Source organism: Myotis davidii, unplaced genomic scaffold (assembly GCF_000327345.1).
Source record: "Myotis davidii unplaced genomic scaffold, ASM32734v1 scaffold221, whole genome shotgun sequence".
In the NCBI taxonomy this organism is placed as follows: domain Eukaryota; kingdom Metazoa; phylum Chordata; class Mammalia; order Chiroptera; family Vespertilionidae; genus Myotis; species Myotis davidii.
In genome coordinates this window covers 1544191-1560116 of record NW_006293349.1, presented here as the reverse complement: position 1 = coordinate 1560116, position 15926 = coordinate 1544191, and the positions used below count along the sequence as shown (strand labels likewise).

At 52.6% G+C, this 15926-nt stretch overlaps 1 protein-coding gene across 1 annotated transcript in view; it reads right to left on the bottom strand.

Moving 5' to 3' along the window:
* The window catches only part of ITGAV (integrin subunit alpha V), a 59375-nt gene that overhangs the window by 37953 nt on the left and 5496 nt on the right, over nt 1-15926 (bottom strand). Inside the window, exons 2-11 of the mRNA XM_006767093.2 lie at nt 14668-14759; nt 14025-14139; nt 10609-10670; nt 9465-9510; nt 6398-6523; nt 5227-5271; nt 3605-3648; nt 3464-3520; nt 650-702; nt 7-88 (exon numbers count right to left, since the gene is read on the bottom strand). Of these exons, the coding sequence (XP_006767156.1) occupies nt 7-88; nt 650-702; nt 3464-3520; nt 3605-3648; nt 5227-5271; nt 6398-6523; nt 9465-9510; nt 10609-10670; nt 14025-14139; nt 14668-14759 (722 nt within the window). The remainder of the gene's footprint in view (nt 1-6; nt 89-649; nt 703-3463; nt 3521-3604; nt 3649-5226; nt 5272-6397; nt 6524-9464; nt 9511-10608; nt 10671-14024; nt 14140-14667; nt 14760-15926) is intronic.

Genomic DNA, 15926 nt, shown 5'->3' with positions numbered 1-15926 from the left:
GGACACGGAGACCTGCCCCACCTCCTGCAGCTTCCCGTCCGAGCCGCGGTCCATGAACAGCGGGGCGCCCACGAACACGTCCGCGTAGCTAGGGAACAGCCGTTCGTGCGGATCCAGTCCCCCCATCACTCCTCACTCCCCCCACCCCCAACCGCACGGAGGCTCAGAACGGTCATTTCAAAGCTGAAGGTCCCTCCAACTCGTCTAACAAAACTAGGAGTGATCCACAACATCACTTCTCTCTGTCATACGATCAACGCTATTAAAAGACATTATGAGGGTTGGCAGGGGAGGGGGGAGGCATCAACCCATGAACTCATATGCGTACAAGCATCACCCCTGGGCCCTGACAACGGGGATGATGGCCTGGGGCAGGGGCGGGGGCGGGGGTGCGGCTGGGAGGGCAGTGGGGGGAAAGGGGGACATCGGTAATACTTTCAACAATAAGATTTAAATAATAAAATAAATATAAAATAAGAGAGATGATGGAAAACAGAGGCCGCCTAGCATTCCTGGTAAGGCTGCTCAAACCGGTTCCCTACCAGAAGCCTGAGAGGCGAGGGGCCAGGCAGAGAGGAAACGCTGAGTTTTAGGAACGCACTCGTCAGCCCGGACGAAAGCAGTTTCTGGAAACACCGTTTTGACTTACTCGTCCCCATTGATGTCCGTGGCAGCGACAGCAAATCCGAAATACGCAGCCATCTGGGAAGGAGATGAAAGGACAGGTCATCCCTCCGGCCGGTCTGACCCCGGCAGCCGTGGTCTGTGTCAGGAGACGGGCGGTGTCTCCGCACGCAGTGCTTAGCCTGAGCTCCTCTGCGGTTCATCCCCCCCACGGCACCCTCAGGCACCGAGCGTGTTATCCCCCTGCATTCACGGGCAGAGCGTGTCCGCGTACACCGTTTCAGTGACTTCAACATACACAACCCAGCCAGCGTGGCTCAGTGGTGAGCGTCGACCTAGGAACCAGGAGCTCACGGTTCGATTCCCAGTCAGGGCACAGGACTGCGTTGCGGGCTGACTGTGTTGTGGGCTGACTGTGTTGTGGGCCGACGCGGTGTAACTGGGAAAATGAGAGACACGCCTGGACCCAGGTACGAGGTCAGAGCACATATGATGATGTGTATGTGTGGGGGGCACATGCTGACGTGCCGCCTGGAATGTCATGGACGCTTCGCCGGCCTTCCTCTGGGCGCTGGGCCTGCCTGACGGACGGAAAGGGTGGCGCTGCCTGAGGCTGTGGCCTGGGCCTGAGGCTGACACGTGCTCGGTGGTTCTCGACACAGCCCGCGGGGCAGTCACAGCATCCCTGCTTCTGGGCATCGGGATTTACAGGGGGAAACCCCTGGGCAATGCGACAGGCTGAGCAAGCCCGGCCGGCGTGGCTCCGTGGTTGAGCATCGACCTATGAGCCCGCAGGTCACGGTTCCGGGTCGATATTTTAGCACAAATCAAGGAAGTGGCACCAAATATTACTTGTAGTCACAGCTACACAATCACAATCTAAAAAAAAAGAAAAATGTTTTGTTGCCCTGGCCCGGTCATTCAGTTGGTTCGAGTGTCCTCCCATGCACCAAAGGGTTTCAGGTTTGATCACTGTTCAAGAGGGTGATGTGGAAGGCAACCAATCTCTCTCTCTCTCTCTCTCTCTCTCTATCTATCTCTCTCTCTCTCAAATCATGCCCTTTCCAAAGCCCATTTAAATGTCCCAGCTCAAATTCAGCCCCTCGGAACCTTCAGCTTTCTTTCTTTTTTAAAAAGTATATTTTATTGATTTTTTACAGAGAAGAAGGGAGAGGGATAATTAGAATCATCAATGAGAGAGAAACATCGATCAGCTGCCTCCCGCACGCCCCCTACTGGGGATGTGCCCGCAACTCAGGTACATGCCCTTGACCAGAATCGAACCTGGGACCCTTCAGTCCGCAGGCCGACGCTCTATCCACTGAGCCAAACCGGCTACGGCAATAAAAATATTTAAAGTAATAATAATAGTAACACTGCGGATGGGAGCACAGGGCTGCCTAATGGTCCTAACGCGAAGCCGAGGTTCCCCACAAAGAGCCGAGGAGGATCATGCCTGCACATGGGAGGATCATGCCTGCACATGGGAGGATCATGCCTGCACACAGGAGGATCATGCCTGCACACAGGAGGATCATGCCCGCACGTGGGAGGATCATGTCCGCGCACAGGAGGATCATGTCTGCACACGGGAGGATCATGTCTGCACACGGGGGGATCATGCCCGCACACTGGAGGATCATGCCCGCACACGGGAGGATCACGCCTGCACACGGGAGGAGGATCACGCCTGCACACAGGAGGATCATGCCCGCACACAGGAGGATCATGCCTGCACACAGGAGGAGGATCGTGTCGCACACAGGATCATGCCTGCACACAGGAGGGTCATGCCCGCACACAGGCGGATCATGCCTGCACACAGGAGGCTCATGCCTGCACACAGGAGGCTCATGCCTGCACACAGGAGGCTCATGCCTGCACACAGGAGGCTCATGCCTGCACACAGGAGGCTCATGCCTGCACACAGGAGGCTCATGCCTGCACACAGGAGGCTCATGCCTGCACACAGGAGGCTCATGCCTGCACACAGGAGGCTCATGCCTGCACACAGGAGGCTCATGCCTGCACACAGGAGGCTCATGCCTGCACACAGGAGGCTCATGCCTGCACACAGGAGGCTCATGCCTGCACACAGGAGGCTCATGCCTGCACACAGGAGGCTCATGCCTGCACACAGGAGGCTCATGCCCGCACACAGGAGGGGCATGCCCGCACACCGGAGGAGGATCATGCCCGCACACAGGAGGAGCTGCCTGAGGTGGGGAAGCCGCCCCAGCACAGAGGGACACCCCCCTACACCCCAATGGCAGGCCATTCGCTCCCAGCTGAGCAGCAACCCTGACTGTCCCCCAGTGGGAAGAGGCTGTGGGGACCGGGGTCCACTCCCTCCTGCTATCAACCCTCTAGCGAGGCCCAACCATCTGTGCTGAGCAGGACGTGGGCCTGAGCCGGGGCCTGAAAACCAGGCAGTTGTTCCCCCGAGTGCTAACGCACTTTTCCCGCGTCGTTACCCCCTTACGGAGCAAACCCGCACCTGGGACGTTTAAAAGGCACAGAGCGTTCCTTAGAGAGGTTAGCGTCATCAGCAAAGAAAAGGATGTTCCTGGTTTGAGTGTGAGCGACTTGGTTCTGCATTTCCTTTTAAAAAAACTAGCACCACATGCAATTACAAAAGTGTTTGCCTAAACAAATTACTTTGATTAAAACAATATAAAATACCTAAAGCCCATTTTACATCTGTACTACTGAATGCTGAACTGATATTTATTACATATTGAATATTAAACCATTAGGATTTGCCAAGAAAAACTGCAAGACGTCAGGAAATGCTGACAGTAAGATGTGAAGTGGAAAGAACGTTCCGAAGCGTGCGTACCTGCTCGCCAGTGAAGTTGTGTAAGGAGGACATGTTCTTCCCGTCGTAAATATAAACCTGTGCGGGAAAGCAAGAGTGTGAGACACAGGAAAAGCTAAGATAACCCAGAGAATTTTTAAAAATATGTGTTCACTTTCCTACCATTCCCAAAGTCCTCGCTGCTCTCGGAACTCCCGAGACAAAGTCTGAAAAGAAAAAACTCAATTACTCATTTTGAAGACCAACATCGGAAACTAACGGAGGAAGGGACATGTCCGAAAGCTGTAGGCTTTGATTTCAACGGACGATCAGTAAGAGATTTTTCAAAGAATCGGTTCTCCATAACCAGTGACCAGTGTGTTTTCAACCCCAAAATCAAACACGTACAAAACAGACTCATGAGGACCCTCCAATAAGCGCATGGGTGTAACCTGGTGGACAAGAGCAGTGAGACAGAGTGGCCCAAGGATGAAGAAAACCTCTGGCCGGCGTGGCTCAGGGGCTGAGCGTCCACCTAGGATCCAGGGGGTCAGGGTTCGATTCCCGGTCAGGGCACAGGCCCAGGTTGCGGACTCGATCCCCAGTGTGGAGCGTGCAGGAGGCAGCCGATCCATGATTCTCTCATCACTGATGTTTCTCTCTCTCTCTCCCTCTCCCTTCCTCTCTGAAATCAATAATATATTTAAGAAAAGATAAGGAGGAAGAAAACCAGGAGAGCCAATGAAACAGGGCAGAGGTGGCAGTTACTCAGAAACGGGATCCGAATCAGGGCACGTCTGCGGCCACCAGATAAGCTCTGAGGGGTGACGGGTGGACAGGGGGTGGGTGAAGTGACCACCGTGCCCAGCGCCCAGAGGGGCGGGTGCCAATTAGCCTGAAGGAGGGAGTAGCCACGCCCTCCATGGGGACCACCTGCTGAGCAAGGAGGGCGGAGCCCAGGAAACACAGTGGACGCTGGTCCGGAACGAACTTCACCCCAGAGGCTGTCTGAGCAGCGATTCCTTCGAAAACTGAATCATTTCCCCATTAAATAATGGAAATTAAGGTAATCGTTCCAGACCCCACTGATTCCCTGTGTCAGCCTTTCCTATAAACAGTCCCTGCCCGATGTGCTGTTTAATGTATAAACAAACACTCTTTTCCTAAATTCACAGACCCACCGCCCGCCAGCCTTAAAGGAGTTACTCCCGTCCCTGCCTCCCGAACGCTCTCCCAGGCTCATTGCTTCTCTTTTGTCCGAACCAACAGGGTTTCCTAGCTCTCCAACTGCCCGTGGTTGCTGTTTTGTGAGCAGTCACACCCTCGCAAGGCTGGCCCGGTGGAGGCCTCTCGTTTTAAAGGGGCGCCAATCCCAGCAGCGAGGCCCCCTCTCCTCGGCCGTCGCCTGCCAGGGGCTTGCAGTCCCGCTGAGGTGCCAGCCGGAAAGCGCTGTCGGGTCGAAAACTGGAGTTTTGGTCGACAACCGAGACATTTCTTTCTGTGAACACCTTGGTGGAGAACCGAATTGTTGGAGATGGGAGACGTTCGAGAAACGAGGTCTGCCCGTAACTGGGGGGCGGGGAAGGGCTGCTGGGGGGAGACTGAGCCCCCGCCCCCAGCACAGGCTCCAGCGTCTCAGCCGTGGCTTGAGGACCTCGGACACGAGCAGCTCCTGTCCATGCACCACCCCCCCTCGTTCCTGGGACAGTCCCTGAAACGGTGTCAGAGCTCGTCAGTGGCTGGACTTGCTCAACCCTGGCCCCCGTGTGTGAAAAAGGAAGAAACGCAGCTCAAGCCCCTCGTACCGTCGACGCCGTCCCCGTTGAAATCGCCGACGGCCACCGAGTAACCTGCACAGGGGACAGAAGGTGGACAGCGTCAGGCGGGCACCGCCACCCTCGCCACTCAGCGCACGCTCGGCAGAACCTTCCAGCAATTCCTCCAACTGCAATACTTCCTGCCCTGGGGTCAGAGTCGCACGTGCACAGGAGATGCCCTTAAAGCACCTGAGCTAAATATTCGAAGAGTAGAATAAACTGTCAGAAAAACAAGGCTTTACCAACGTCAGAGCTACTGAGAAACGGTAAGTCTGCAATTCATCGCCAAGTAGCAGACGTCCTCAGCCAGCCAAGCCCCGTGTCCGTCGTGTGCACTGGGTTTAATGCATCAGAGACACTGAGGGAGAGAACAAGCGTTCATACACCTAACGCCACGGCCGTCGTTTAACACGGCAATAATTCCGGCTCGGAGCCAGGCCGCCTGGTGTGACGGCAGAACAGCAACTTCTAAGTGAGGGGCTTCGGGAAGTTATTCGGCCTCTCGGGGCCGAGTCTATTTTATGTAAAACGTGAACAATCACAGTGCACGTTACTGACTTCCTGTGAGGATTCAATGAGGAAACACTGAGAAGCACTTGGTACCACACCCAGTAGCATAACTTAAACGTTATCTGCTATTGTCATAGCATAAACCAGCGGTTCTCAACCTGTGGGTCGCGACCCTTTGGGGGTCTAATGACCCTTTCACAGGGGTCGCCTAAGACCATTGGAAAACACATATATAATTACAGATTGTTTGTGTGATTAATCACTATGCTTTAATTATGTTCAATTTGTAACAATGAAAATACATCCTGCATATAATTTACATGACGACTCATAACAGCAGCAACATGACAGTGATGAAGTAGCAACGAAAATAATGTTATGGTTGGGGGTCAGCACAACATGAGGAACTGTATGAAAGGGTCGCGGCGTTAGGAAGGTTGAGAACCACTGGCATAAATGATCATGCTCTTCAATTCCAGTTACTGAAATGTAACATAACCTAAGTATTCAGTAACAATTTGAAGTTATATGCCCCTTACATTAAAAACAAACAAACACACAAAGACCTTAATCTATTTCACATGAAAGGTTTTCCCGTGTAAAGCAGGAACCACAGGAAAAGTCCACTCCGGGCGTCGGCTCCACCTACCCAAGTAGCTGTCGTCAAACACGGCCTGTGCGGTCCGCGTTGCCAGCTGGTTGCTGTACTGGATGCTGTAAACCTTGGGGTCGTATTTAGAAACAATTTCTGCCACTTGGTCCGATATGAGCTGACCTGGAACACAGAGAAGTCACTGTCTAGTGGGAACGTGAAGATGCGGACGATGGTGGCACCTGCATGAAGAAAACGGCCTGGGAATTACTACTTCTAACGATGAGCCGTAAACACCTCTCCTTCATCACAGTAAACCTGAAACTGGATTTTATTTTTAAGTCACAATCATTTCTATTCAATCCTGTACACACGTAAAACTGGTCTCTGCTAATAACAAAATTTTCTGAGTAGAGACTTTGTCTTAATTCCCTAAAAAAAACCAATGTTAAGTAAATGGAATAAAATCACGGGCTATTTTCCAACAAAATCTCTGAGAACTGGAAAAACGATCTGAAGCAATGAAACATCTTTCCTTCACCATAAGAATCACCGGGTCAACTGACTTTTTCCAGCGAATTATCTGAAGAAACTTCAGGAAGCAGCCTGGTGGGCAAGCTCGCTTTCCTTCTCAACCGGCAGTGACCGGGCAGACAGATCCAGACGACAAGAAACTCAGGCCGAACCCGCCACCTCCGCGGCCTGAGAACCACCTCTGCCTCTGCGGCTGTAGAAAGAAGCCGCAGCGACTAAAGGCTGAGCCCTGTCCCTCTCCGTGCAGCCCAGAGGGGGGACGACCGGGAGAAACTGTCCGTCTGGGTCGCCCCTCACCCGCTGGGCCACCCAGGACCTGACACACGGGCGGTGTTGGGGGGGGGTCCATTCAGTATCTCCCGAGCCAAGAACAGGAAAAGGCTCATCTCTGTGGCTACAGCACCGCCATCGCGTCCCTGTGCTCAGAGACAGTGCGGGCTCCACGGGAAACTCCCTCCAACAGGTCTGTTCCCGGTGGAACCTGCTCGCTGACATCTCATGAGAACAGAATCACAGGCTCTGCCCGGCCCCCGAGTCTCCGCCACAGACTGGCTCCCCCCGTTTACAACGAAGCCCAGGGCCCAGGACGCCACTGGCACCTGCACCGTCCGCACCTCCAGCACAGGGTGCGGCGGCTCCAGGAAGGCAGCGCCCACCCCGCCCCGCCCCGACTGGTTCCCACACGAGCGGATGAGACACGTCCCTCCCCCAGGACCAGCACACCCGGCACCAAGAAGAATAAATGTTTCATGTCTATTCATGTAACGATGAGCATGCATTTCCTCCTGTGCAATTAGAGCCACTGTTCCCACTGCAGAGCTGTACCGGCCGGTGTCATCTCCTGCCTCCCGCTGTCCAGGCCAAGCGTAACTCACAGGAAGGCAGCCTTGGCCGTAGCGAGCGCGGCTCTCACACTGACCCCATCTTGGCCTGGCTTCTTTTCTCCCTTCTCTCCTTTGTCCCCCCTTCCACCTTCAGTTACTCCCACTTCCCAGGCCTCCTATTCCCTCCAGCAAATCTCTCTCTTGAGCCTCCCGGCCTACAGAGCGAAGGCGTGGTTTTCCCGCAGAGAACAAGTAAGAAACGCGTGGCCTGTGGGAGTAAGAGCAGCGTCCGGCCCACTTCAAACCCTCTGGCTGGAGGGTGCCCGTTCTCCCCAATCCGGCAAACACCGGAGTGCCGAGAACAGGAGCGCCGACCGGCAAACGGCTTTCTCCGCAGAAAATACACGTGCGTCTAATGACCAATGGAACAGCCAGCGGAGAAGCGCAGGTGGTTAACGGTTCTGAAGCCGTCAGCAGACCTTGGTCTGTTATGTTGTATCTTCACATCAACCATCAATGCCAGTTTAACTACATCCTTTTGGAAATTAATAAGATCCTTTATTTTAAAAACTCCCAACACCAGTGGTTCTCAACCTTCTGGCCCTTTCAATACAGTTCCTCAAGTTGTGACCCAACCATAAAATTATTCTCGTTGCTACTTCATGACTGTCATGTTGCTGCTGTCATGAATCGTCATGTAAATATCTGATATGCAGGATGGTCTGAGGCGACCCCTGTGAAAGGGTCGTTCGACCGCCAAAGGGGTCGCGACCTGCAGGTTGAGAACCACTGCCCAACACAAAGACATCATTCGTGCTGTCCATGGTGAGTGAGGAAATCACCATCTCCATATCCGAACGAGCACATTCCAAACACTGTTGGAGCCGGAGCGTCTGGGACGCCAACCCCTGCCCATCACAGCTCAGCCCACGCACTGCCTGCCGCTCCTGTCGCGGCCTCACAGCAGACACAGAGGACACGCACCAACACGGGAAGGACTGTAACTCTCTTTCTACCCTAACTTACACTTCACCTTTTAAATATCCAGGTTATTTTCTCCTAAGAATACATGTACTGCTGTATATTATGTACACGCTATACACGTAAAACACTAGAAATGCTGTTTTATAATACCTTAAAAAACACTGTGGGACTGGTCAGTGATTGAACAGGGTGTCCCCAAAAATGTGTGTGCATTTTGAATGATTACAAAGTCAATGTTTATGAACACACAGTTCATTTTCAAAATCGAGTTATCCGCTGCTATACATTTTTGGGGGATACCCTCTATATCAGTGGTTCTCAACCTTGGCTGAACCACTGCTCTATATTGTATTTTTCTATTTCTTTCTAAGTGGAATAAGCCAATCTGAGGAAGACAAGCATCACATGATCTCACTTATGTGTGGAATCTAATGAACAAAATGAACTGAACAACAAGGTAAGACCTGAATCAGGGAGGCGCGGAACAGACGGATGTGCCTCGATGTGGGGGTGGGGGGACGAGCAGAGATAAACCAAAGGACTTACACACTCATATGCACGGCCCATGGACACGGGCAATAGGGGGGGTGAAGACCTGCGGGGGGGGTAGAGGCTGGGCAGAGAGGGGTTAAGGGACGGAAACGGGAGACTCTGTAAGGCCATCAACAATAAAGTCAGTGTATACTAACATAATAATAATGTGAAATCTCAGAGGGACACGGTAAGACGGGTGGGTGCTAATTAGCAGGTCATTATCGGGTGATTAAACCATGTTAACCTACCTTGCCAATAAAAGCTCCCAGGACCACCAAGAAGCACTCTGCCGGCCTAGATTAAATCAGAGAAAACGATGTATTTAAAAGCAGGGGCTTTAAACACAGGAAGCAGTGAGTTAAACACGAGCTGCATCGATGTACATATAGGAATGGAACATAGATACACGTATATTGGAGCAAACAGGATCATAAACCTCAGACTCATCCAACTCAGTCTCAGGTATTCTCAACGTGCCTTTTCTAAAATACAACAAAAATGCGAAGTTATATTCATTTAATATATGAAAGTTAACGAACATGACACCACAGCCACAGATTCCGTGGCTCGAGGCTGCTTCACAAACTGGGTACAGAAGTTACCACAGGCTCACAATACGGAAAAAAGTCACTCCTTAATATTGTATGTTCCCTGTGTGACTACACGGCAGCCTTCCCTCCTAAAACCCTTACAGATGTGTCAGCTAAAGGGAGCTTTTAGTCTCCTGCAGACCTAAGCAGGGGCGAGGTGAGAAGGCAGATTTCCAGGGTGTATGATATATACAAGTACCTTGGTTGCGGGCACATCCCCAGTAGGGGGCGTGCAGGAGGCAGCTGATCGATGTTTCTCTCTCATCGATGTTTCTAACTCGCTATCCCTCTCCCTTCCTCTCTGTGGAAAATCAATAAAATATATTTTTTTAAAAAAAGAAATACATGGATCCTGCACATCCGACTGGTCCCGCCTCTCCCTGGCTTCAGGTCCGCTCGGGGCTGCGGGCGCGTGACGGACGGCAAGTACCCTTGTCTCCCGGCGTCTGTGTAACGGGACTCCAACTCCGTCATAAAGCTCCCGGTGACAGCGTTGGTGACAAATCAGCTTCCATTAAAACCAGAAAACGCGAACGCTCCAGGAGCGCGTCTAACTGGGAATTTTAACGCTGAGTCCTAACAGTTATCCGCCCCCCTGCCCTCGGCCCCAGGTGGATGCCAATTCCAGCAAAAGCAGCCTCGAGGGAGAGAACGCAGAGATCAACGCCTGGGCCACGTTCGCTAGCTGTCTGCACGAAACGAGCAGCCGCTACGGAGAAGCTGAGGCACCGGCCGATTCCTTTTAACCAAGGCCGGGAGGAAGGTGGCCTGGCGCCCCGCTGCGTCATAAATGAGAACTTACCTTCGTAAAATCAATGCTGAATCCTCCTTGACAGAATCCCTGTCCATCAGCATCAATATTTTCTAAAATAAAGAAAAGATTGGAAATGTACACAAGCCCCCACAACAAGCGAACGACACACAAGAACCACCCCGATGTCGCTGAGATGGTAAGATGGCGCGCAGCTCACTCGCTCGGCACTGGGAGCGGCCGTCACGGGACGAACAGGTGCCCACGCGTGTTCTCGCAGCGAGGACCACAGATCCAAGTGCCCGGCCAGTCACCAGGCAACAGAAGAAACGCCGAAGGCGGTGAATCTTCCACTTCTTACTTTTAACCACAAACCACAGCAAGGTTACATTTTATCTCACACACACACACACACACACACACCACCACCACCACCATGCACACACAAATAAAACAATTTCACAAAACACTGCCACCATTATTAGGTACCGTACACTCTACCATTCTGTAGTTTATCGTATTTCATTCCTTTTTTTTTTTTTTGGTGACTGGTTAGGACCCACTATCTGACTTCATAAACAATGACGAGTTGTGATCTGAGTTAAAAACTCCCCTTTGAGATCCCCGTCTCTTACTGTTACTATCCTGCAGTCGGTAGGTCTTTGCACGAGTAAAGAAACACATACATTCCTAACACATCCATCTCTCATGTATATTTTACAGCCAATAACAACAACAGAATCTATTTAAAACACAGTTCAGACCTGCAGGGGACAGCCAGCACCTAACTGATGTCTGTGAAAAGCAAAACACGGACCACGCCTCACAACACGTTTAGTTCTGGGGTCGATGAACGCGGGCGGCGTTAAACATGACACTTTCAGGTGCTTCTACCTGATAACGGACTCCATTGTTCTACTCCTTGGGGGCGACCCTTTTTGGGGGACGATTTCTAGGCAACTGGTCTATTAATTTAAACGAAATTTAATCATGAGCAATATTGTACCTAGAACAGACGTAGGAAGGAACCTAAAGGTTTCCCCTTGTTTTTTTCTGAGGATAACGGGAAACAGCGAAGAAAAAGCTGCTCTTCACTTGGCAAGGAATTTTCTTTTCTTAACCTCCTTTTCACTCACAGTTGACAGACAATATTGTATTACTTTCCGGTGCACAAATAGCGATGAGAGATGTATATGCCTCGTGACGCGATCATCCTGGTAATATAAAGGAATCCTTACAGCCAATGTCGCCACACAGAGATAATCACGCCGCAGTGACTGCATTTGCCTCCCAAATAGAGGAACCAAAACCGCTCTGTCTGAAGTCATTAGGGCAGCGTGCGAGGACTTTTTTCAAATACTCCCACCAAACATTCTGAGCCCTTTTTAAATAACTTGGGAACTGCCCAAGATTACACACTTCGTATTCCAAATTTAGATTTTTTTTTTCCAGAAATAATCCTCAAGACTGTAAAGTTACCCGTGTAAAATTTCCTCCCAGGAGGGGCTGGGAGCTGCAGCGGGGTTTCCATCGACAGCATCTGCGGACTCACAGGCAGGAATTCTCTCTGACCTCAGGCCAGACAAGCACTTCCTTTACTCAGTCACATCTGGGGAACTATCTCGGACTATTTATAAGGACGTCCTTTCTCCGTCAGACTTCCTACGGTTTCCCAGAACATCCCGTTAGAAACCACCCTGCCCTTTAAAATTGTCTTAACAGGAACACTATTTTTTTTTAATGTGCTTGTGGTTTTTTAAAAATTGATTTTTAGAGAGAGAATAAGGGAGAGGGAGAGACAGGCAGAAACATCAGTGATGAGAGAGAATCACGGATCGGCTGCCTCCTGCACGCCCCCCACCAGGGATGGAGCCCACAGGCCGGGCCTGTGCCCTGACCGGAATCGAACCCTGCCCTCCTGGCTCACAGGTCGACGCTCAGCCCGAGCCCCGCCGGCCTGGCAGGCACACCACTGAACGGAGAGCTAATGCTGCCGTTAGGAGTTTCTCGTGGACCACGACCTCCTTCGGGGGAGCTTTTGCTTTCATTCCTGCGACGGTTACTGCGGTTACTGTCGCTGTCAGGAAGCCTGGCAGCAGCGCTGACGGTGCAGGCAGGGCAGCTGTGCACGGGGCCTCTCTGGGGCCGGCCCTGCTCTCAGCCCCTCCCGGCGGCATCTCAGTGCCCACCGTCCACACGCAGGGGAGCGAAGGCTTCCAGACGCTGGCACCCTGACCAGTCGGAGCAGCCGGTAGGGCCAGAGCAGGTGCGAGCCCCAGTGTGTCCACCAGGAGGCGCAGTCCCCTCTCCCCGCAGGAGCCACCAGGGGCGGGAAGCCAACTGGACATGAAAACCAAGAAGGAGCTGTGTTCCCACAACATCGTGGTCGGGAGCGGGCGGCACACGTGCCTCCGTCGGGCGTGGGAGTGAGGTCAGGTGCGTCCGGCGATGGGGGCTCCGCACTGGAGCAGAGAGGCTGGGCCTACTGTGCGCCGGCCACAGACACAGCAGAAGCCCAGAGCACGTGTCATCAGCAACCAGGAAGCTGCTCACAGTCAGGTTCCAGCCCAGGGTGTCCCCACGGGTCATGCCTGCGCGGCTCAGTGGTGAGTGTCAACCTATGAACTAGTGCAGTGATGGCGAACCTCTGACGCGCAAACTCAGCTTTTTGGTTGATTTTTCTGTTAAATAGCATTTAAATATATAAAATAAATATCAAAAATAGAAGTCTTTGTTTTACTATGGTTGCAAAGATCAAAAAATTTCTATATGTGACACGGCACCAGAGTGAAGTTAGGGTTTTTCAAAATGCTGGCACGCCGAGCTCAGAAGTTTCGCCATCACTGGTCTAGTAGGTCAGGGTTTGACTCCCAGTCAGGGCACCTGCCCGGGTTGTGGGCTCCATCCCCAGTGGGGGGGCCTGCAGGAGGCAGTCGATCAGTGAGTCTCTCTCATCACTGATGTTCCTCTCTCTCTCTCTCTCTCTCTCTCTCTCTCTCTCTCCCTATCAATTAAAAAAAACTGTATTAGTCTGAAGCTCTCAAACCAGAGTAACCCTCAAAGCCACCCATGGAATTTCTCTAAAACGCAGGTCCCCAGGCCTGCCCTCGTCCTAGTGAATCAGAGTCTAACGTCTGTTAGAAAAGCTCAGTGCAGCTTCTTTTGACTAAAAGTGACTAAAAATACAAGCTTCCAACATCGAGTATGAGTTACGACTAACTACGGAGGATGGAGACCCCTTCTTCAGAGACAAGCCTGCCGCCCGCACATGTGTCCTGGCTTTACGGTAACAGGACTGGCTTCACTTTGCTGTCACCAAACATGACCACCTGTCTATAAATGTTCACCCCCTCCCTTGACACGCACACACACACACATGTGCACACACATGCACACACGCACACACATCCTTAACCATCTAGGCCCCCCAGCCCTGTTCTCAGAGGGGGTGCACGTCCCACACGTACTTGACCGGCACGGGGCGTACTCCACGGTCCGCGCCCCGTCCTGAAGGAAGCAGGTGCCCACGGGCTCTCGCTCCTGCTTCGTCTCCGTCCTCCAGTGGTACAGCGGGGCGCAGGCCTGCCATCAGAGGGGCCAGTGAGTGCGAATTCTCTGAAACCAGCATCTCAGACCACCTCGCCGCCTCAGAGCAACAGTCCTCTGGCTCAGGGCTCCGACCTACGGATGGCGCGTACTTCCAGCCACGGGCAGGGTAGGGGGGCCGGGGAGAAGGCCTCGACAGAGACTCTGGGGCCCAGAACAGACCCCGGGGACACCCCACCCTTAGAAAGTGAGCAGGAGAGGAGCCATGGAAGGAGTCGGCAAAGGAGCAGCCAGCGAGAGGGGAGGAAGCCAGGCCAGGACGGGGTCTGTAGCCAAGGGAAGGGCATGACTTCAAAGAGGGGTTGCCAGGCCAGTGTGGCTCAGTGGTTGGGGGTCGGCCCATGAACTAGGGGGTCACGGTTCAATTCTGGTCAAGGGCACATGCCCAGGATGCACACTCGATCCCCAGTGTGGGGTGTGCAGGAGGCAGCGGATCGGTGATGTTTAAACATGAAACTCCATTTCTACATAAACCGACGATGAACAAACATCCAAAACACTCACCAAGATTTTGTCCTGCTTGGACCTCACGGATGCGCCAAACCACTGGTGCGACTTAAATTCCAACGGGTCGTCCTTGGCATAGTCCCGGTTGCCTGAAAAACAGACAGTGTGCGGGATGCGCATCAAGCAGCACATTCTAGGGCAACAGCTGGTTCCATGCGGCAGCTTTGACAGCGTGGCTCTGCTCATCCAAGCTCCACCTCGCTTGTTTATCTCCTGCACTTCCCACCGAATCCGAAAAGATGCCTTAGCCACGTCTCAGGGTGTCACTAACCTCATCGATCACCCTAGGGCAGACGTGGAACAGTAACAGCCATGGAAGTTTTCCGGTTGCTAAATTGTAAGGTAATTGATGATAAACAAATACTTATGATGCCGACTGGACCCCGGCAGCTCTCTCTGTGGCATAAAGATGTTCACGGAAATAAGAGGCTACGAAACGCGCTGAACACCAGCCGCAGAAGGGCCACCGCCAGGGACCAGGCGGCCGGGCGCTGTGATGTCAGAGCGGAGCCAGGAGCCAGGACGCCGGTCCGAGGGAAGAGAACTCATTTCTCCTCCGGGCGGCGTCACCGCAAAAACTACCCCCAAAGTCCCAGGCGCCGTGGGAAGCGCCGTCATTGAAAACACGATAAAAATCCCTCCCGTGGTGAAGCTCACGGAGAAAACGCAGAGACGCCACATGGAGTGTTTGGGGAGGAGAGACCGGTTACTTTTAATCTCTAGTTTGTTCTGCTTAAAATCCCTCCATAATCCTTCCTCATAAGTGCCGGGGGCCAATGCCAGTGCCCATGTCAGGAATGCAGGCCCACATGTGAGTATCGCCAAATGCCCCGCGTGCCTCCGCTCTTCAAATCTGATCCCTAAGCCGCACCGTGTAGGGTAGTACGATGGTTATTAAATCCGTTTTGGAGACTTGACACTCACGGACAAACCTAAAGAATGAATGAGCATCTCAATAATGCCAGCTGTCTGACAGGCACGGGGAAGGGTGTACCCTTGTTCATTGTAATACTCTTTTTGTTGTTTAGAAAATGTTTTTAACATATTTGTATTGATTTCAGAGGGGAAGGGAGAGGGAGAGAGAAACATCCCTGATGAGAGCGAATCATGGATCGGCTGCCTCCTGCACGCCCCCTACTGGGCATGTGCCCTTGACCAGGAATCGAACCGGGGACCCTTCAGTCCGCAGGCCAACGCTCTATCCAGTGAGCCACAGCAGCTAGGGCTGCAGCATGTGTAACATCACACAGGCTTCC